The sequence below is a fragment of the Amblyomma maculatum genome, chromosome 3 (assembly GCF_055883805.1).
Source record: "Amblyomma maculatum isolate TAMU_Amacu chromosome 3, ASM5588380v1, whole genome shotgun sequence".
Classification (NCBI taxonomy): Eukaryota; Metazoa; Arthropoda; class Arachnida; order Ixodida; family Ixodidae; genus Amblyomma; species Amblyomma maculatum.
This window is the reverse complement of record NC_139346.1, coordinates 122,376,039-122,397,747: the sequence shown is the minus strand read 5'-3', so window position 1 is coordinate 122,397,747 and position 21,709 is coordinate 122,376,039. Positions and strand designations below refer to the sequence as shown.

General features: G+C 48.4%; 1 protein-coding gene across 2 annotated transcripts; it reads left to right on the top strand.

Annotated features, from left to right (window-relative positions):
* Nucleotides 1–73: 73 nt before the first annotated feature.
* Nucleotides 74–21,440, top strand: LOC146195903 (TAR DNA-binding protein 43-like). Of its 2 annotated transcripts, none has more exons than XM_084597945.1 (4): nucleotides 74–405; nucleotides 7,014–7,204; nucleotides 10,471–10,611; nucleotides 15,532–21,440. In XM_084597945.1, exons 1-4 carry the CDS (start codon nucleotides 168–170, stop codon nucleotides 16,435–16,437), a joined length of 1,476 nt encoding a protein of 491 aa, XP_084454071.1. In that variant the 5' UTR covers nucleotides 74–167; the 3' UTR covers nucleotides 16,438–21,440. The 2 variants fall into 2 exon arrangements, with proteins under 2 accessions (XP_084454071.1, XP_084454070.1); XM_084597944.1 differs by having other exon boundaries at nucleotides 10,471–10,623.
* The last annotated feature ends 269 nt before the right edge of the window (nucleotides 21,441–21,709 follow it).

The window sequence follows — 21,709 nt, the reverse complement described above, 5'->3', positions numbered from 1 at the left end:
ATTGCAAGATCGGCTTGTTTGCCAGCTCGGAGATGTGGCCACCAGACGTCACTTACTTCCAAAACATTTCGAATCTCGTGTTCTCTCGTCAGTGGTGCGAGAGTATCCAAAGTTTGGTGTGTGTTGTGGTGTAAGTGTATGTGTGTTTGTTTATATAAAGTTTCAGAATGAGCTGTTTTATTCAAGTTTCAGAGGATGAAAGTGAAGAACCCATTGAACTTCCGTGTGAAGACGATGGCACACTGTTACTGACAACGCTGTCCGCTCAGTTCCCGGCCACATGCGGACTCAAATATCGAAACCCAGAGTCTGGAACGATGCGTGGAGTACGTCTGGTCGACGGCCGATTTCACCCGCCAGACAACGGATGGGGCAATGTTGTGTATTACTGTGTTTTCCCTAAAGGTGAGACAACGTGCCAGCGCTATCGGTTGCGACGGTGGGCCTCTTTCGAGGCTCTGTGTTCCAGGAACACAAGCGCGATCGTTAGGCCTAATGCTCCGAGCAGTCGCTCCCGGCCTGTCCGGTGCTTCCTCGCCAGCGCTGCTCAGGGACGCGAGCCGATTTCGCCAGCGCGCCCCGAGGCGCCGACGTCTAGCTTGTCCGGGGGCCAACGAGTCGACCGCAAACGCGCTCCGCGCCCAGCGTCGACTGGCGCCTGAAGTCAAGTTTGTTTGTAAACGTCGCTACACAGCGTGTGTCACGGCGTCTAGTTTCAAGGAGGTAACGATAGGTTGCGTGGCCTGTGCCCTGCATCGTCGTCAGCATGCCGTTATTTCATTTAATCGGCGTGAAAGTCGTTTTTTGGCATGCCCGAAAGTGTGTTTGCAGTTTTAATTCCCGCAGATTCTAGTTCTTCCCATTTTCCTTCTCCTGGGCTGTTGATGCGTATCTTGGTACGCGTCGCAGTTTCGTTCCGCCATCGCGCTTTTCGACATTTGAGCCACGCTAGAAACGTCGTCCTTCCGAAGTATTCGCTGGTAACAGGTAATACAAAGCGTCTAAAGCCTTCGCGGCGTTGTTCCTGCGTTCGCGGACGACTGGTCGCAGCGCAATCTTGACCGTCCAATGCACCGCCAGGAAGCCGTGCATTCTCTTCCGTGAACCGTCTTCCCTCCGGGTCGCCAGCGGTCGTCGCCACCGCGCCGATTGCGACTCGAGGAACGGGAGAGAGGGCAGTAGATTGTGGCTGTTCGATGGCGAAAAAGAAAAAAAAATGAAATAAAAGCGCGGCCCGTGCGTACCAGGAGGAGGGGGGGCGTGACTGGACACCAGCAAACTAGCGGTCTACTGCTTTGGCTAACGTCGCTGGATTTCAGAAATTAGCGCGAGGCAAGAGCCCAGCCACGATCGCACAGTTGCATGCTTGCAGCGCAGTGTCGTGTTCTGGAAGGCGCAGTTAAACACCGGCGATGGCATGCGAACTGCAGGGAAACTGCTTCTGCTTGTTTCGTGACATGTCGTTCCGTTCTTTAATTTGCTGATGCTCTGGAGCGCGTTGCAGGGCGCCTACCGTCAGCCAAAACGACTTTTTGCGATCACTGAGCTCTTCGAGCCGAAACGTCGCTTTCTGTGACCGTGCTGTCGCCTTCCCGAAGCGCGCAGTCATCACATTCTGCTGAATTCAGGTGACGCCAGAAGGTTGGCGAAACGTGTGTCGGAGTGCCCGAGATGTCGCGCTTTATTAGCCATCTCGGTTTTCCCATCGTACCGCGCCTCACCCTGTTTTTATCGGAGCGTCGAGTGTGCGCGAACGAACGGGCTCGGCACCGAGCTGGCCGCGTTCTCTCGCCGCCTTCGGAGGCCCAGTTCACGCGGCTCAGCGCGCACAATTGTCTCTCCGATACTCTCTCCTCCTTTCATTCTTTTACATTTTTTTTTCCTCCGATTATTTTTCCTCCCTCTTGACACAGTTTCGCACTGGCGTTCATTCAACCCTCCCCGCATGGTCCCGAGAAGTCGGAACGGTGGCGCGGCGACCGCTCATTACGCTAATCGACTACTTGCACACTCGCTTCTAAGTTTGCATCTTGGCGTGCGTTCGATTTTGTATGCACGGAGCAGTTTTTCGGCGCTCGTAACCGCTGCGTCGTCGTCGTCGCTTTTTACCTTAGTGGTTGGCACGATTGTAAATAAATACTTCCGATGCAGCTCAATCCATGTAGCATAAAAGTGGATTCAGGCTGGACGTACTTATCCTATCAGTTCCCAGGCCATTTGGCTTTCTCCCGGCCAAGTTGCAGAGATTTCTCAGTACCCTGTGGCAGTCTGAAGGGATGATGATAGATCTTTTCATCTTCCTTAGACTGATAGGGATGTGCATATGAAGCATGTGACATCACTGGTGCTATATTTTGGCGCACAAGCTAAATTTCAGTGATGCTGGAACTGGTTGTGATAAGCTTCGGCTTTTGCCATACTTTCTGCACCAAAAGTTTATGGTCTCTATGAAATCGGCTTAAATTAAGGAGGTATTCAAGCTATATCTCAGGTGAAATTTTGTACAACAGGCAGCTTCAGCTGAGCAAAGCTGAAGCAGTTAGCAGTGGAATGATTAGAGATGTTCACTGCCTTTCGCTGTGTTCCATATACATGAAAGTGGCGATCACTGTGTTAGGAATGTGTACTCCCTGTATACAAGCTGTGCTTGTGGGTTGGCAGGCTCCAAGAGGAGGCACCGATTAGTGGGGAGTCACCCTATCCTGCTGGTAGATAGAGAGAGAGGCATATAAGTTGTGGTGCAGTTGATGAGCTGTGATTGAATTATCGGTTTATCACTTGTATGTCGCTTGTATCCCTCATCAGCTGTAAACTGCACAGAGCTGCGTTTAGGAGTTCTAGGCCTGCAGGAATGCCTTTGTCGAGGCAGCCGTGCAAAGCTGTTAAAGATGCTATTTCGTGCATTGCTCCCTGTTGAGAAAGGCATGTGGCAAATTTTGACGCGTGAGGCTCAAGCATTTGGAGAGGTTCAGGGTGAATGCAGTATCAAGAGTTTCCACTTTTTGTTTGCTTCTTCCACCTCTTTGAATATCATTGATTGCTGTAGAGCGGGCATTCTGTTCTTTTTCTGCGGACCCCAGTTTGTTGATAGCATCCCAGCAGTTGCTTTCTGCTGCAGTCATGGCATTAACTTTTGCTGCTTCTCGCAGAATGGTCAATGGTTGCCACTGGTCCCACGAATGCCCCATGCACTGGGTTGGTGTGGTGGGCCTCGAAAGGCCACACTGTGCTGTCTAGGGGAGTGTCACTAAAGGGATGCCAAAACTGTCTGTGCACAGTGGCACATGTTCTTGCCCCAAGTGCTCAGGACACTTCCATATGTGCTCCAGAACAAACAAAAAATGGTGGAGGGTGCCAGCAACTCAGTCACGAGTTCACATGAACTGCCACTCGTGGTGTAGTCTCTCAGGCAGTTCATTTTTTATGCTTTGTGATGGTGGCTCGACAGTAGTCCTGCCGTTTGCTAATGCTAAGCCCTTGTGACAAACCGAGCTGGTGGCTTCTATTACACAAGGCAGCAGCCACAACAGATGCACCTATTTTCTCACTGAATAGCTGCCAGTGTCACATTTAAAGTACAGTTATCAAATGTATGTAGAACATTAGAAAAAATATGAATAGCTACGTGGAGTGCGGGAGAAAGCAGTAAATAATTTATCATTGAATTTTTTTTTCTCATGCAGTTTTAATTTCAACCATTGAATGACAGCTATTACCAAAACTGCACAATTAAAAAAAAAAGGTGGACTTTAGCTTGCATAGGTGAATTCCACAATATGACTCATGTACATTCTTGGTCAAAGGTCCTGAAGCTGAAAGCTTTTTGTCTCAGCTGCAAAATGGAGCTGTCAAGCCATCATTAAAGGCCAAAGGACAATTAAAACGCTGCGAAATGATTCCTAACCACAGCAGGAAACAGTCTCGTAGCATTTCACGGTCCTTTGATCTTGTGACGGCTTCATTTTGCGGGTGGTATGAAAATTTTTTGGCTTCAGGACTTTTGACCAAGACCATAGTGTCTTGCACACCACTCGAAAAAAAAAAAAAAAATTGTTGTCGAATTCTTGGAATGTGCTAAGTGTGGAGCCCTAATGCCACTCAGCTGCTCAAGAATGTTTAATCACATTATTGATTTCAGTTCTTTGCATTTTCCTTGAATTTGCGTACCTTCAAGTACACAGCTTGCGAAAGGTTAGGAATTGGAGGCATGCTGCCGAGCCGTTAGTTAGGCTGCATTTCTGTTTTTACTGAGAGCTGAAGTATTCCAAGCTCCCGCTGTGGTGTCTTAAAGTAATGGCTAAGGCTGCTGAGGCCAGTGGCGCAGGATGAAATCCAAGCAGTGGCAGCCACATTACACTGGGATCAAAAGTCTGAGCACGCTTAAGAAGCAGAGTGCATATCTTTGCTGTGTAAATTACACAGGCTAGAGGAAGGAGAGACGTAGGACGAACGCTCAAAATCATATGCGTTCAGCGTTCGTCCTGCGTCACTCCTTCCTTTGTTCTGTGTAATTCGCGCTGAAAAAAATTTGCATTCTCTTTAGCAAGACCAACTAGCTCACCTTTCGGTCGTATAGTTTAAAAACTGCTGGCGATTTAATCTAAAGCCTTCCCCTATGGCGTCTCGCAACGTTCGCGGTCACCTTCTGAACTTTAAACCTTGTGTACCATGCCAAAAAATATTCAGGCAGCATCTGTTGTCAAGCAGCCCTGACATTGTTGCAGCAGCTTGGTGACAGTCTTTGTCATTTTGACTTCAGGTTTGCAGGAATTTGCTCATTTATTAACCTACACGTGTCCTGCTGTCTCTACCAGTATCTGCAACATCGTGTTTCACTTAATTACCCTGTCCATGTTTGCCAGTGCGTACGCAGTAGTTGCACTTTATTCTCTAGATTTCTTTTTTTTTTGGCCTTAGGTAGCACCTCTGCCGTGGCTCTTAAAATTAAATCTGTGTTTGTGGGACAAACTGAGGCCAGAGGTATGTAATATCGGGTCTCAATATAGAAACTCTGTTGAACCTTTGCTTGGCAAGTGACGGCATTGAATAAGCCAGCGATGTGCGCATGTCCCCTAGCAGACAAACCTGTTGCTGCTGCTGTTGCAATAAAAGAAGAGAGCTGTCAGATTGAAAACACAAAAGACGTGAGGTGCTGCCAGATGTGAAATTCCGCAGTGTCAGCTGTGCGCTGTTTGTGATGGTGTTATCCAGCTGCAGCATCTATGAAGGGCACCTGGCAGGGAGCAGATTTTTATTTTTTTTTTTATGTCTCGTGCATTGCAGTTCTCAGTTAATTACTTGGACCTAGCATGTGCAAGCATGCCTACACTGGAAGCTTGCTCAGTAATTAAAAGGGGGGGAAGTCTTTTTTATATATATATATGCATTATGCTTGGTCAAAGGCTGTGTTTTGAATAGTCCACTAGTCTTTCAACTTCGTAGTAGGTAGTAATTTTTTTGTGAAAAATGGTGCAATTATGGATTCTTCCTTCCTGATTCTAGCTTCCCAATTCGAATTTTGAAAGTTGATTGCAGTGCTGTTATTTCATAATTGCATTTAGCTCAGTTGGCTAAATCTGGCTGGCAGTCTGAACTTTGACAAACGCATTTCGCTGGCAGGCATTCGTCTCATACTTTCTAGCTTTGTCCCTGTGAAAGGATGAATAAGCCACTGTGAGGGCTGGAATGTAATTTGTTCGTTCACAAATACAGCCCCACTTACCCTTGTGCTGCCTGGTGCGCTCAGTGAAAGAACATGCAGCAGGCTATTCTGGACTACCAATACGCTTCATGCTCAGCTTGGACGATGTACAACTTTGGATGATGTCAGAAAATCCAGTTCACCGTGAATGCGAATTTGTGTGATAGGCACTGTTGGATTTATACAGCCCTTTGGCTGATGGTTTTTCTTTTTTTAATCTCTAAAGTAGCGGAGCCAGGATGTATTGATAGAAGCGATTCATGCTGGTGTAATGAAGCATGGGATTTGAAGGTGGTGCCTCTAAGAGCAATTCACAGTGCAGTTATTGATTGGCACATAAAACACTTCACTTGCATTACGTTTAGTTGCTTTAACATTCGGCTCTGACAACAAAATCGGTAACAAGCATAGCATACTCAGAAAAGGGTGCAAGTCTATTGCATGGAGGTGCCCCACTGTGGTGGTGCAGTGGTTAAGGCGATCGACTTCTGTGCACAAGGATGCGGGATCGAATCCCGGCTGCGGCGGCCGCTTTTTGGTGGAGGCGAAAAGCAAGGCGCCCGTGTGCTGTACATTGTCAATGCATGTTGAAAGAACCCCAGGTGGTGTAAATTGCTGGAGTCCTCCACTACGGCTTCTGTCATAGCCAGAGTCACTTTGGGATGTTGAACCCATGAGCTACACCAAACTGTTGCATGGAGGCAAACGGGTTACTTGCCATGTCACCTTTACTTTCTTGTTTGGTTTGAGCATGACTCTTCACCAGGCATACGTAATGTGGTTGAAATAATGAATAACCTTTTTTTTTTCACAGTCTAATGTTCTCGTAAGGCAGTTATATTTTTAATTTCGCAAATAGATTAGTAGTAATGTGATATCTGTTATATATTTCTGAACTTCGACAATTTGAACTTTGCGGAAAGCACTAGTGTTGTGAACCAGTTTCCTTAAATAGACTTGGGTTCACATTGGGCTCAAAGAGATTGAAGTGGACACTTGGAAGTTGTTTTCAGATATATTTAAATTGTTTATCTGGCTCGATACCCTGATGGGAGTGCTCTTGGGCTCTTCACCGCTGAAGCAACTTCGGCACGGTGTGGCACGGACTCTATGAAGCACCCTCATGCACTTACCTTCATCACCTCTCCCTCATTCCCAGGGATCAGTTGTCTGCAGTTCAGTCACTTTTCATGGGCTTAGTTACTGAACTCAATTAATTTCAGATTAAGAAATTGCAGTTGTGATCAATTACTCGTGTGTAGTGAGCGTGTCGGTCGCTTTGTGCTTCACCTCCTTTGGGCCAATGATGCAGATGCGTGCCTGCACAACTCTGAGAACAAGCGCAAGAGTGACGAGCAGCTGGAGAACAGCACAGCCAAGACCAAGCGGCTGGAGAACCGGCAGAAGTGCTCGGACCTGATAGTGCTGGGCCTGCCCTGGAAGACCTCGGAGCAGGACCTGCGCCAGTACTTCGAGTCCTTCGGGGAGGTCCTCATGGCCCAGGTGAGAAAGAGGGGTCCAATGCGGGTAGACAGGAGTGCTGTGCACACGTGTTTTATATAGGAGTGATTTAGTCGTACTAAACCTAGTGCAGAGGCTTTCACATTGTTCCGAGTTAGACTGATATCGCCGTGAAACAGAAGGCAGCGACACAAGCCTTGCCATTATTCGCTTAATGCTGATTTCTGAATTCAGGGAAGCTACAAGCAGTGCTGACACAAAAAGGCGTTTATTGTCGTCGACAATTAACGCACTTGCTGTTAGGATTGCATTATCAGGTTGCATTATCGTGGGGTTGTCAACCGAATTTTCGGTCAGTCTACTGAAGAGCAGGGATATCATTTAAAGTGTGGGTATGTTCTGTTTCAACTTCGGCACATTCATGGTTTAAGCATGGTGTATATATATATATATATATATATATATATATATATATATATATATAGGGTAGGGTAATATGCATCGTTCAGGTAATACCATGGTGTGGCTCTGAGAGCCAGAGAGACTGACAGTGTGAAATTCAGTGATGGGCTGTTTTTGATGACTTTTTTAGATGCGCTAGCAAAGGACACATTGTTGCCTGCTATGACAACCTAAGCTGTCTACACAGTCCTGTACCATGTTCTCTTCCAGCCCTTTTTTGTGTGTGTGTGTGTGTGCATGCGAGTGAGTGAGTGAGTGGGAGACAATTTGTTACTCAGTACACTGTGTCAGGTATTCAGGTATCATATGCTGTTAAGTCTAGATAGTTCAGAATAAGAGAAGAAAGAAAAAGTTTCGTTGAGTTATGTGCGGGGAAGCCTTTCTTTTTTAACTGATTTATATTGAAAAGACTACTGCATCTAATAAAGCTGGAGGCTTGGTCTAAGTTTTCCGAGAAAGAACATTGAGAACAAATTGAAGTTTCCCTGTGTTGGTAGGGTACTGCACTTTCTATTTTGTTTTTTTTGTATTGTGAAGTGCTGGACAATTATGCTAGTAAGATATTTGTTTTGAAGCCATTTTCTGTGGTGTGGGTTGCAGAGGTTACACGACAGTGCTGTTTTTGACTTCAAAACGGGGGCAGCCAGTCTTTTTTGGTAAGGACGTCATGGGTTTGAATCGACTTGCGGGAGGATTGCAATTCTCTTTTTTTTTGTGACAATTGCATTATATGCTGCTAGACAAACGTCAGCATGCACAGAAATAAAGAGCAACAGAATTTATTTGTACTCAGAAAAATAATACAAAAAATTGTCCTCAGTGTACACGTGCATGTACAAAATACAAGCATTCCTGAGCAGGAGAAAGGAAGCTTGGAACATTGCAGGTTGACTTCTGCCCTGGCGAGGTTAAACTCTCGAGTCTAGTACGAGTGAGGAAGGTGACACAGCTGTGACTAATTACTTAGAACTAATTTGTAATGTTTAAATTGTTTAAATGCAGAAAGGGCTGGGCTTGTTGGTGTTTGAATTTTGAGAACATGGTATTATTTTCGCCAACTACAAAGACCTGGAACCGCAATGACGCGAGACTAGCGTTTGTGGCGTCTCTTGTTCTTCGTCCTTGTGGTTTGCGCTAATACTATGTTTTCAAGCGTTGTAATTATGAAGGCAGTCGTGGCTTCTGCACTGCTTGAAAGCATGCCAAGTTTTCCTATCGAGGCTAGAGATAGATATAAATATACATAGATTGAGTGGCCGCACTTTTTGATGATCTCCGCAGCCAAGAGGAAGATTGAAGGAAACTTACACCTTTACTTCCACTGGTTCTTGTCGAATTGGCATATGTTTGCCTGCCACCTGTGGATACTCTCCTACAGGCTTAGTGCACTGTCTGTGCTGCTTTCAGTGCCACTAGTGGCCACTTCTGCTTCCCAAATGGGATGACGCCCCATAGCAATACAGATTGCAAAAGTATGCAACCTCATTTCAAAGGTGATTTATTTTCAAACCATCGCGATACTAGCGTGTGGGAATCGTTCGGCAGCCGGCGACCTGCAGGAGCATGACCCATAGAGATGCTTATGCAGACATAATTTTCGTAAGTTTTTCTCCTTTCATTGTGTACTCGTGTAGGCAGCTGTTGATACACAATTGGCATGTGCTTTGAAGAACGCTATGGCAAAGTATGGAACAAACATTCCGAAGCTTTATTTTTTAAAACGGCGCAGTAAGTGTGTGTCGCGAGGCTGGAGATGCCGTTAACGGGCACACTCTGTCAACAGCTGCTTCTCCAAATCGCGCGAGCTTCTTTTGGAGTCTAGCATACTGTCACGTATGCTATGTTGGTTCAGTCGTACAGTCTTTGAAAAGGACGACCCAGAATGGTCTACGCAAAAGCAGCCCTCAAAGCATTATAAAAGGAACTAAAACAAACTGCGCACTGTTGCTGACACTGGCTCTTCTTCCATCTATGAACGAGCCACTGTTTATAATAAATGTAACGAGGTTTGACCAGTCTATGGCCTGACAAAAATGTTATGCTTTTTGAATCCAGTGACATCCACAACATGAGAAAATATGAGACTGCAGCTTGGAAACAAGTAGCGGCACCGACTGCCGCAACAGGTCGATGATAAACGGGGTATTAGTATATACTGACTTGTTTCGCTCCATTTGGCAGATGTAACGAGATGGCAAGAAATCCATCTGTGATAAAATTACGCAAGGTAACAAGGTTTGTTTTGGTTTGGTTTGTGGGGTTTAACGTCCCAAAGCGACTCAGGCTATGAGAGACGCCGTAGTGAAGGACTCCGGGAATTTCGACCACCTGGGGTTCTACATCGCACAGCACACGGGCGCCTTGCTTTTCGCCTCCATCGAAAAGCGGCCGCCAAAGCCGGGGCAACAAGGACTTGCTCCTTACAGCTATCGTGCAGGTTGAACAACTTGTATTTGTTTGCTTCTTTTGCCATAAACATGAAGAGAAGCCTGGTCTATCGGACAGATACCAGGTGAGAGAACGCCTGCTAAGAATGAGTCCTGCTTCTTGACATGCACCTGTCGTGCCTTTTTGGAATGATGGCTTTGAATGTTGAATCACTGCCACAGTCTTCTTCAAAGCACACACCAACCGGGAGCGAACAACGGTCTACGTGAGTACGCACTGAAAGGAGAACTGCTCGGAAAATTTTGTTTTGCATGCGCATCTCCATAGGACGTGCTCCTGCAGGGTCACCGGCTGTTGTTGGTTGACCTGTTGGTGGCCTTCAAGTGCAAGGATGTGCCTATGTAGCCCCCCCTCCCCTTGTTCACTTTTGCCACCTTCTGTTGTTGTCCCGGTGCCAGGTGAAGAAGGACCCCAAGACTGGCCAGTCCAAGGGCTTTGGCTTCATCCGCTTCTCCAGCTACGAGTCCCAGATGAGGGCTCTGTCGAAGCGGCACCTCATCGATGGCCGCTGGTGTGACGTCAAGATCCCCAACTCCAAAGTGAGTGCTCAAGTAAGGCCACCCTTCACTCTCATTCCTCTTCCTCCTTCTCTTTCCACTCACACTGAGCACTTGTGGCACACGGGCTGAAGTTTTGGGAAGTTCTGTAACCGGGTGTGGTGCGGTTGTTAGAGTTTATCTTTCAGAAAAACAGCTGCAGGCCAAACAGTGCCGTGCTGTGTCGTGCATCGGAAAGCACGCTGTTTTGTTGTACACCCATCAGTGTGACATGCCATATTTACTCGAATCTAGGCCGGCCACGATTCTAAGCTGAGACCCGAAAGTTGAAGTCCACAGAAAAAAATAAAAACTTACCTCGTTGTAGGCCGACCGAAAAAACAACTGCGAACAAGAGGTACAGCATGAAAATGACATTTATTTACATTATCCTGCTCAGTCGTCGTCATTGCTGACTTCCTTATCGCTGGGCTCCTCATAGAGTGCACAGCCTTCGGTGCCATCAAGTGCATTGGAAATGCAGCACTTGCGGAGTGCACACACAACCAGGCTTTCCCCGATATCATCCCAGGCTGCAGAAATCCAACTGGTCATGACTCCCAGCGATGCGCGCTTTACGCGACCTGTTGGTGTAAGCTCGCACTCTTCACCAAGCCAGTCCAAGTATTTGTGCAGCTGATCCTTGAAAGGCTTATTAAGGCATACATCTAGAGGCTGTAACTGGCCTGTCATGCCGCCAGGTATGATAGCGACGTCGGTACCGGCTTTGGCAAGCGCAGCTTTTACGCTGTCAGTTAAGTAGCCATGGTACGAGTCCAGAACGAAGAGTGAATGTTTGGCCAAGAGGGCCCCTGCATGCTCTCCGAAACTATTCTTATCCACTCCTCAACCATTTCGCTCGTCATCCATCCAATTTCATTAGCGTGGAGGATCTCATTCCTATGAAACACTTCCCGAGCTGGAAGCGTCTTCCATTTGAAAATTGAATAGGCGGACCGCTTGTGGCCATCCGCCGTGCAGCACAGCATTGCCGTCATGCGCTGCTTCTCAATCCGGCTGAGCGCACTTTCACCTCCTTCGCACCTTTTTCGTTGACGGTGTACACCAGTGACATGTCAAACCATATGGGCATTTGGTCAGCGTTCCCTAGGGCGTAGCTGTTCTCCATCCTCTTCTTTATAATGAATCACTGAAACGAAATCAGCTTCTCTTAGAAGTCTCCCGGCAGCTTTTGACAGATCGACGTGCGGCGTCGGAGGCTGAAGCCAAAGCGTCATGAACTTTCGCAATCAGCCCCGGCTGGCTTTGAACTGGTCCCGTGGAATACCTCACACTCTTACCAGCTCTCTTGCTTTGGCTTCTATACTTCCATGGTCACTTGAAGTGCCGCTGCTCTCTGCAACTTGATGAGCTCTACTAGTGCCGACTCCACTTCGGGATGGCGGTCTTGTGAAAGTCTTTCTCGTTGCGGCGCAAGCAAAAATTTCATCACGCTGCTTCCTCCAATGGCGAACATTCTTTTCATCCACGCTGAAGTCCCACCCAGCTTGAAGATTTGACGATTCTTCTGCAGCGAATATAACTTTTCGCTTGAAGGCGATGCTATAGTGACACCGCCTGCTTGGTGCTATGGTGTCGGTGAAAAAAGCGGACGTATAAAACCCCCCGAAACGCCCTCAGGGTAGGACGCGAGCACACGAGAAAACAAGGCCAAAATGGCAGCCAGTGCTCATGTGTGCTTTGGCCGCCGTCGGCTACGGCTTGTCTTTTGTTGGTGTTCCGAGGGGGGGGGGGGGGGGGGCACCTGCGTGCTACTTTTTTTTTTTTTCCCAATATTTCATGATTATGAGACCCTGAGACAAAATCCTTGAATCTAAGCCGACCCCAGAGTTTTATATCTCGTTTTTTTTTTTTTTTTTTTTTTAAGTTATCTGCCTAGATTCGAGTAAATATGGTATGCAATCATGACATGTCCCGTTAATTTGCTCGGGAAGCTCCTCTGTAATTGGTATTTAGCTTTGGAGCAGGCCACTGGGTCTCAGTTATGGGTTAATACAAATGACCTTACAGGTATTGGCAAGGAGGTTGAACTCTCTTTAACATAATGTGCCACGTGGTCAGTGCTATGTGTGCTTCCTTTCTTTTTCTTGTGGACCATTGGTGGCATGTGTTGTCCTGTGTTCCATTGTCGACAAGTGCCTGCTGTGTGTGTGCCACTTTCTGCCTGCTATGTTCATCTGGCCTACCTTCATTTTCACATTCTATTTTAGCTAGATGCATCATTGTGCAACATTGTTGGGAAATTGCATGTTCGTTTCTAGGACATCACTTAATTTTGCGCAATTTTTTAAGATACTATCATGCACATGTTCATGGGAACGGTCTATGCTTTTGGCGTGTACAGGGAAAGCTCGTTAATTCACAACTCGTTAATTCGAAATTTTGGATAATTCGAAATAGTCATCGTGGTCCGGTCCGCAGTGCATAGAAGTCTATGCGCGTAACAGCTCGTTAATTCACTCAAAAATTGGCACCGCCACCCATAATTCGAACTGCGCGCCGCCGCCAAGCGGCGCTGTTAAAAACCATCGTTGGAAGCCTTCACGGCAGAACGATAGATGGCACAACCATCGGGGCGCCGCTAGGGTGCTGGAACAAGTACTAAACAGTCTTTCCTGCCGCGACTCCTTCGAGGAACGACGTTTTAGTGTTATCGACCACGGTTTCGTGTCGCATTTCGTGAGCCCTCGTTTTGCACGCCGCTTGTTGTGAGCTTGTGTCCGTGAGATGTGTTCGCGTGGGAAATACTGTGCCAAGACGGTGAAGGAGAAAGTGGCTATTTTACGCGAGGTGGATGAACGGAAGGCCAGCAAAGTGGAAATCGCGAAAAAGCACGGGATTCCACCAAGCACGTTGTCGACGTAAGTACGTCCGAAATAGGAAGGCCATCGAGGATGCCTATGAAGCCGAAGATTTCGCCAGCAACAGAAAAACGCTTCGGTTAGCCAAGTATCCGGAAATTGAGACCGCTGTGATCACGTGGGTGAATGAAATGAGAAGCGCTGACATTCCACTGAGCGGCCCAATTATCATGGCGAAGGCGGCCGATTTCGCCCTGCGCTTGAATGTGGAAGATTTTGTCGCCTCCGAAGGATGGTTTCACCGCTTTAGAGACAGACATAATCTTGTCTTCCGGGTGTTGTCTGGAGAAGCCAAAGAAGTGGATGCAGAAACTTGTGCCACGTGGCGAAGCGGTGCTCTGCAGCAGTACTTAGAAAGCTACTCGGCACATGATATATTCAATGCTGATGAGACGGCTTTGTTTTATAAGCTCCAGCCCGACAGAACAGTAACATTTAAAGGGGACAGCTGCGCTGGCGGCAAGCGAAGCAAAGAGCGGATTACTGTTCTGGACGCCGCTCTAGATGTTTCAAGAACATTAGGACGCTGCCGACGGAATACTCCGCCAACAGCAAGGCGTGGATGACGGGCGAATTGTTTAAAAAATGGCTCTTGAAATTCGATCGGAGGATGGAGCTAGGGAACCGTCAAGTTCTCCTCATTGTGGATAACTGCTCGGCACACAAAGTCGACGCCGAGCTGAAAGCCACAAGGCTCGTCTTTTTGCCCGCCAACACGACTGCGGCCTTGCAGCCGATGGATCAGGGGGTGATCAGAAACATCAAATGTTTCTATAGGCGCCACATGATCGAGCGCATGACTTTGTGCACTGGAAACCAGAAGACCAGCACCATCACATTGCTCACAGCAATGCACATGTTGGTGCGTGCATGGGAGCAGGTCACGCCGTCCACAATTGCAAACTGCTTCCACCACTGTGGCTTTGCTGCCGGAAGTATGAAAGAAAGTGGCGACGATGGGAGTCCGGAGCCTCTGCCTGCGGCTGTGCGTGCTGTGCTGCAGGACGTCAGTTTTGATGATTACGTTGGAGTAGACAGCGATGCAGCAGTGTGCGGTGCCCTAAGTGATGAGGACATTGTCGCTGAAATTGTTGGGGAGCAGTCTGTCCCAGAAGAGGCAGAAGATGAGGACGACGACGAGGAGCAAGAGCCCGTGCGTCCGTCTGCGGCAGAAGTTATGGGAGCGCTGAATGTCGCGCGCCTTTTCTTCAGCTTTGAAGAGGGGGAAGAAGACTCCCTGCATCGCATTTGCATGCTAGAAGACCGAGTGAGTACGGTAGCCCTCAGAGAGAAGAAGCAGAAGATGATAACAGACTTTTTTGCTAAATAAATGTTTTTCGTGCCCTCCGGGCATCAAACGCCTTCATTTTTGCTCACTTTCATTAGTTCGAATTTTGGTTAATTCGAACTGGCCTGGCGGCCCCGTGGAATTTGAATTAACGAGCTTTTACTGTATCAATATTTGCTTTTAATGCATTTCTCGGGCTCCCACAGAGTATTTGAAATAGCCATAGAAAACCACTGGGTGACTTTTGTTAATAAGAATGGTGAGGCAACTGTGTCATATTGTAAGATACTTTTATGAATGTACTCATAGAAGGAATCTAAGTTTCCGATCCATAGCAAAATTTTGCTTCTTAGGTTTGTTCTGTGCTCATGAATAATTATAAATAAGACTGCCTTAGAAAAACTTCTAGGGCACGTTTTTATGTATTTGTAAGGCAGCTGGAATAGCGTGAGATTTATGAACATATTGACAGAAATAAGTAAAAAAAAAATGTTGCAATGAGAGGACCTGCTCATATATGTTACGGTCCTGTTATATATTATGAGAAAAAATTATATTGAAAATCGAGATTTTGTGTGTGGTGAGGTTCAGTGAATGATGTGTCATCATCCGAAGTCTGGGGTTGCCTTAGTCTTACTTTTGCCTAGAGTTCAGCTTCATCTTCTTAAACAGTTTGTGTGGTGCTGTGAGTGGTATACTTAATGGTTGACCTGTGGCAAATGGCAACATATGTGTTCCTGCGGTGGTGCGCAGGATGGACAAGCATCGGAGCTGAGCCGCAAGGTGTTTGTGGGCCGTTGCACAGAGGACCTGAGCTCGGACGACCTGCGTGAATACTTCTCTAAGTTCGGCGAGGTGACAGACGTGTTCATCCCCAAGCCATTCCGCGCGTTTGCCTTTGTCACATTTGTTGACCCGGACGTGGCACAGTCACTGTGTGGCGAGGACCACATAATTCGCGGCACGAGCATTCACGTCAGCAACGCGGTTCCCAAGAGCGAAGCAGCGCCCGCGGCCCACCACCACGCACTGGGGCCGCTCGCCGGCGCAGGAGGAGGCGCAGGGGGCGGTGCCGGGGGTAGGGGACCGGGCGCTGGCCCTGCGCATCGAGGGGGACCTTTGGACGTTGGCCGGCCTGCGGGCCAGGGGGCAGCGTACGCGACCCCGGGCCCCTTCCCAGGCGCACATCACTTAGCACCCCATGGTGGCTGGGGCCATCAGGCAGCCGGGGGTGCACACCGCGGGGCCGACCTGCCCAACCTCCTGGGCGGCAGCCTGGGCATGGGGCCTCTGGGCGCGGCACAGGCTCAGGCCACTCCCCCACAAGGGGTCAACACGACTCCGCCCACATTGGGCATGGGCGCGCTGAACCTGGGCGCGGCCACCCTGCCGCTTAGCTCGGCCGTGGTGGCAGCCCTGGGGCAGGCGGCTGGTTTCGGACTGTTCGGGGGGTCGTTCCAGGGGGGCGCGGCGGACCAGGGCCCAGGGGGCCCGCCACCGCCCAACTCGGGCGCCGGCGGATCAGGCTCCTTCTTGGGCTGGATGGGCCAGGGAGGGGCCGGTCAGGCGGGCGGCTCCGGGGACGGCGGGGCGGGCCAAGGTGGGCCCTGGCCCCAGCGCGAGGGCAAGCAGGGCTTCGGCATGTCCGTTTCCCCCTGAGCGGCGACATGACGCTCCTGGGGGCCGTTTGGTCTGCCCGCTCTCTGGTGGCACTGGTGCACTGGGTGGATGCAGGAAGCCACTACGCGGCTCAGTTGGTGGTGCAGTCTGGTTGTTACAAAAGATGGGAGCCTGTGGACAGACCTTGTCACCCAGGGGCTGAATGAATGCATTCGACGTAATTGTTGCGATCAAAGACTGGCTCGTTGCGTGTCTCTCCCCAGCCACCCACGTGCACCTGTGCAGCCGCCCCAGGAAGGTGGAGAAGGGTTTTTCTGAGATTGCACTGGCTCGTACTGGCGGGGGAATCGGCTGCTGCGTTGGGTGCGGGTTGGGAGGAGGGAGGTGGCGCGGCCGCCAGCATCTCCGTCCGGGTGTCGTGTGGTGTGTCTGGCCTGTGCGTGTGGGTATGCCTGGTGGTTCGCGTGGGCCTCCGCCGGCCTCCCTCCTCCTGGGCACTGGAGAAAAGTGTGTGGGGCCTGCGAGGACAAAGCCCGTGCGAATGTCACGTGTATTTAAGGCGTGCATGGTGCGTGTCTGGAGGAGTCTCTTCTCTCTTGCCACACTGCTGCTGTTCTTTCTTTCCCCCTCTCTGCTGTACATATAACATGTGTATCATTTCTGGCGCAAGCTGTTCTCTGCGTATGCGAGATTCTTCTCTGTCTGTGCTAGTCTCTCAAGGCTAGGGGCCACCTCGATTTTGACAGTGCTCATGGCACCTGAAGCTCAGCATTGGTCGACCGGGTGTGTGTCTCTCTTTTGCATGGGTTTCCACGTAAATTTCACCAGACGAACGGAGCCACTTCATGTAGGTTGGTGTGTCTTGCCTTACCTGCAGGTACCATGAGCATTGTAATGCTTATTCTAACATTGACTAGTGCAGAAGGTATATGATCACTGCATTGCATTCTGAAGCCACTTAACATGCTTGTCAGGTGCATCCCCATTAGCTGGTGCTGGTTAACAAATCTCTGGGTTTGCCTACGATGATCACCTTGGGAAGGCGTGGCTTCGTACTGCGCTTGAAATGGCTCACTGTGACACTGAGCAGCCACCACCACCACGTCCTTGCAAAGTGCTGCCTTCTAATGAACCAGGACCAGCAGGGAGGCATGCCTGTACTTTGCATTTAGCTACGAGGTTGGTGTGCGTGGTGAGCATTAAAGAAATTCCATTCCGGGTTTTTCCCGTGTTGCACGCCTGCCCAAGGGTTCCAAGCAGGCTTTTCTACTCGTGACTGTGCGCTAGCTAGCTAATTTAGCTGGTGGTGACTGCGTTTGTAAGGGTTTGGTCTTAATTCGTTGCTAGCTTGCTTCTCTGAGCCAACCGCTCTCGTCTTCCTGTTTGGCGATGGCCCCGTTAGTGCTCGGGGTGCGCATTTTCGGGTGCCAGTCATTGCTAGCCGAAATTGGGGGTGAACTGGCGTTCCCTGGCATCGTGCTCATCCCCGTCGGACTTACCTCAGTGAGTGAGTGCTGCTTCAAACTAATCTGGACACAACTGTTTTGCATTTTTTGCACTGACTGCATTGGCAATTAGCTGAAGAAATCTTCTGCACGCTCAAACTGGGAAAATCGGGCACGCTTAGGGTGGCAGCCCGCTGCGGTAGTTTTGTGTTCATTTTGTTTCTTTTGGTCACGAATAGAGAGCCGGGTGGAGAAAGTTGGTGAAAGTGCATTTTGTATCTGGATGTGTGCTTTCGATACAGGTGAAAGGCAGGTGCACTTCATTGTAAATCCATTTGCTGCGCATCTTTGTTGCATGGAGGAGAATAGAGTGGTTTCGACCAACAGCCCTTTTCTCTGGTTTTTCTGACCGCGCCCTCCTCTGGGTCTGCTGGTTTCTGGCTACATCTGCCAGGAGATGAGATGCCTTCGCTGTTTAGGGCAGTAGTCGTGGGCGCGTGAAATTGTGCAGCTTTGTATGGTAGGGTAGTTTAGGCATTTTCCTAAAGCAAAATGAATGTCTGGCTTATCCTTTCGTTGGCAGGTGTTTTTCTCCATGGCTGTCTGCTGCCACCACTGGTTGTGGCGTGTGAAAAAGAGACATTGCTTCCGGCATAGTCCTCCCTTTCTCTAGCATTTGTGGCATCCTGGTTGTAAGGAGCTCGTGCTTGCTGGATCTTGCATGAACCTTGTACTCATCTTTGGGGAGAAAAGGAGGCTATGCCGTGACTCCCTGGCATGAAGAGTCTTGCACCCAAAGAAGCTCTGGGCAGGTGCATGCCCTTTGGTTATGATTACCTTCGTACCATGCCCCTGGATACAAAGTACCTGTAACATGTTCTGCAGCTGAAGTTTTGGCGGCTTAGTCCACCAGCTCTTCGAAACCCTCTCGAAATTGCACCATTTTCCAACATGTCATCAGTCTTGGTTGTTGGAAGCAGACATCAGCCTCGCTCCCATATTGAAAGCTATAGTGCCAGGCTCATCTAGACTCCTGCGGTTATAGCGACAGTGTTTATTGTGAGGCCAAAGTTAGTTGCCTTGTACCATTAGTACACCCCTCCCTCCTTTTCTTTTGCTTTGTAGGGTCACTGGGAGAAAATAGTTCAGATCAATCTTTTCATCAAAACAGTTCGATTACCATTGGTTGCAGTGCGGAGAGGTGTTCCCCCCCCCCCTCCCCATTGAGTATTTCTTTCGGAGATGCAGGCTTAGGGCCTCGTGTTTAGCATCGTCTTCTTTGCCTCTCAGGTTTCTGGTCAAAGTGATGGGCAGCTCTCTCAGCATTAGATCTCTGCCAAATATTGTCTTGCCTGGAAGTCGCGTATGGTTCAGTCCCATTGTGAGATGAAGGTATGATCATGTTGTGGAAGTGAAATTTGATACTGGCATGCATAATGTGACATCTCTTCACACTCGACAGAGAGAGAGCCAGAGTATAGTGTGACTGCCATCGCCAGTGAGCTAGGTGTGCAGTGGTGTGGAGAGTGCTGGTGAGCAAAACTGATGTGGTTTTGGGTTGCAGGACTCTTTTCATTCTTTTGTCGACGTTGCGGCACGTGGTGTTTGTACATACAAGGTACCTGTGTGTGGTCAGCGATATCTTTGGAATAGCTGGAGCTAGCCTAGTTGACACAAGGGAGAAAACTGCTGCTGCTGCTGCTTCTGCCGCCGACTCCGCCATCTGCTACCATTATGCCGTTATATATTTTTTTTCTGTAAAGAGGGAGTTTGTGAGGGTGAGTGTAGATAGTTGTGCCGGCTTCTCTGCATGGTGCGGGAAATCCAGGCTGACTTATTGGCAAAAAAAAAAGAAACAGCTTTTGATTGTGAACAGTTTGGCATGTTAACACTTGTCAGGGTAACATGAAAAAGAGTAAGAGCATGAGTTTTCACTGATAATCGGGACTTCTGCAAGACGTGATGCGTCATGTCCCGGGGTTGCCCACCTATGTGCAAATAACATTGCAGACATTAGTTGGTGTGAAATGTGCAGTTTTGTCAGATGAGCACAGATGGCTTTTTTTTCAAACCAGCTTTCGGATTTAGATGGCCAAACATGGCTCTCTTGGGCTCTGACCACCGATTCTGTCTGGCATCATCAACCGTTAATGCGGCCCGGTGCACACCTCAGTTGATCATTGTTGCTCGATCTTTGATTTTAGTGGGGTTTGATGTTTTTTGTGGTTTTTCCCATTTTTTATATTTTTTTCTTTCTTCTAAGCGAGTGGTGTACATAGTGAGGCAACTGTAATGTTTTGTCATCCTCATATATCTTCTGTGGAGTGCGTGACACAAGCACTCATGATGAGGCAGTAGCGCTCGCTGTTTGTAGGATGAAGTGTACGCTGTGTGACCAGAAAAATCATTTAAAGGTGACAACACTGTTGATATTATAGTTGTATCCTTCTTTCTCGGGTTCTTTTAAGCATCTCTGTGTGTGTGTGCGAGTGTGGTTTAGTTGATTAACACCATTTGTGGCGCTTTTAGTACAACATTTCTCGTGGCAAGCTCGATGCTGTGCAGGCTGGTATTGAAAACTGGCAATTTCCCAACCCTGCTGATGTTCACTGGGAATGTGGAAAAGAGGCTGAGGTGTAGGCAAGTTTGAAATGTTGCCGGAGGGCCAGCGCAGCACGATAAAAGGATTGTGAACAAATTCAGCAGACAGTGGTCTATTGGTATGAGATTATGTGTTGCCGACTTTCAAAATTACCTTTCTTTTTCTGTTTAATCCTTTGAATTTATTTGATTTGTTTGTTCAATGAAAATTGCTTTCAGAGTAGAATGAAAATGCTTAAATCGCTTTGACAAAAAGAACAGGCTTGGGAAATTTCCAGTCATGTGGCCTGGTATTGAGGAGTGTTTGCTTTCCTCCCAGCTTTGCTTTTGTTTCTTTCCTAGATTTTTCAGCCATGGCAGTCTTGCTGCTGATTCGTTGTGTGAGAGGGTGTGTGAACTGTTTGTGAACACACTTTTTCTTGTACCTGCCATGTGGCGAGTTGAAGCCTGACACTTGATAAAACATACAAATGACTGTTTTGTTTCTAACGCAGAGTAACAGGGCCTTGTTTTGTGGGCGCGCTTTTGCAGTACATCTCTGAAATATCGTAAACGGAATGTGGCTTGTTGACCATACAAGGTTGGCGCAGGTTCACTTCTGAACTTGTTCACTTTCATCTCGGGTGCCCTTTCCATTTCCTTTTTTTTTTTTTTTTTGTAACCGCTCTATTGCAAGGCCCAGTGATGTCCCGCATCTAGAACCAGCCTGTTCACAGTGGGCAGACTTGCCTGGGAGAACGTTAAGTAACGAGCAGCAGCAAGCAGCCTTTTTCTCTTTGTAGTAGAAAGAGTGTGCGCGTGTATTTTTTCTTTTTCCTCTTCTTCTTCTTGCTTGGTGGTCTTGGTGTAAAGTGAGTGTGCACTTCACAACAAAAAAAAAGACATGTATTACATTTAGTTGGTCGTTGCTGTGGGTGGAGTGCGTGCGTGATGCATGTTGTGTATGATGTGTGTTGCGGCGAGCAGGAAACGAATAAAAGCCGTTTCTATATCGGACAGCCCTGTCTTGCATGTGTGCGCATGTGTTCTGGATGCGTGAAGTGTGCTAGTGTGGATGTGTCGTCAGGGTTGGGGCAGACACGGCACTCCTCCCTTGCAAAGATGATTGAATGCAACACCCGGATGGTGTTTCTGTCGGATCGATTTCACCCATTTCAGAATGAGGTGACAACTGCCCTCCTCCCATCATCGCACCTGTGGTTGCTTGCCCCAGTGGACCAAACCACTGCTTGTGTCCGCATGCTACAGGCTGTGTGACTCTGCTG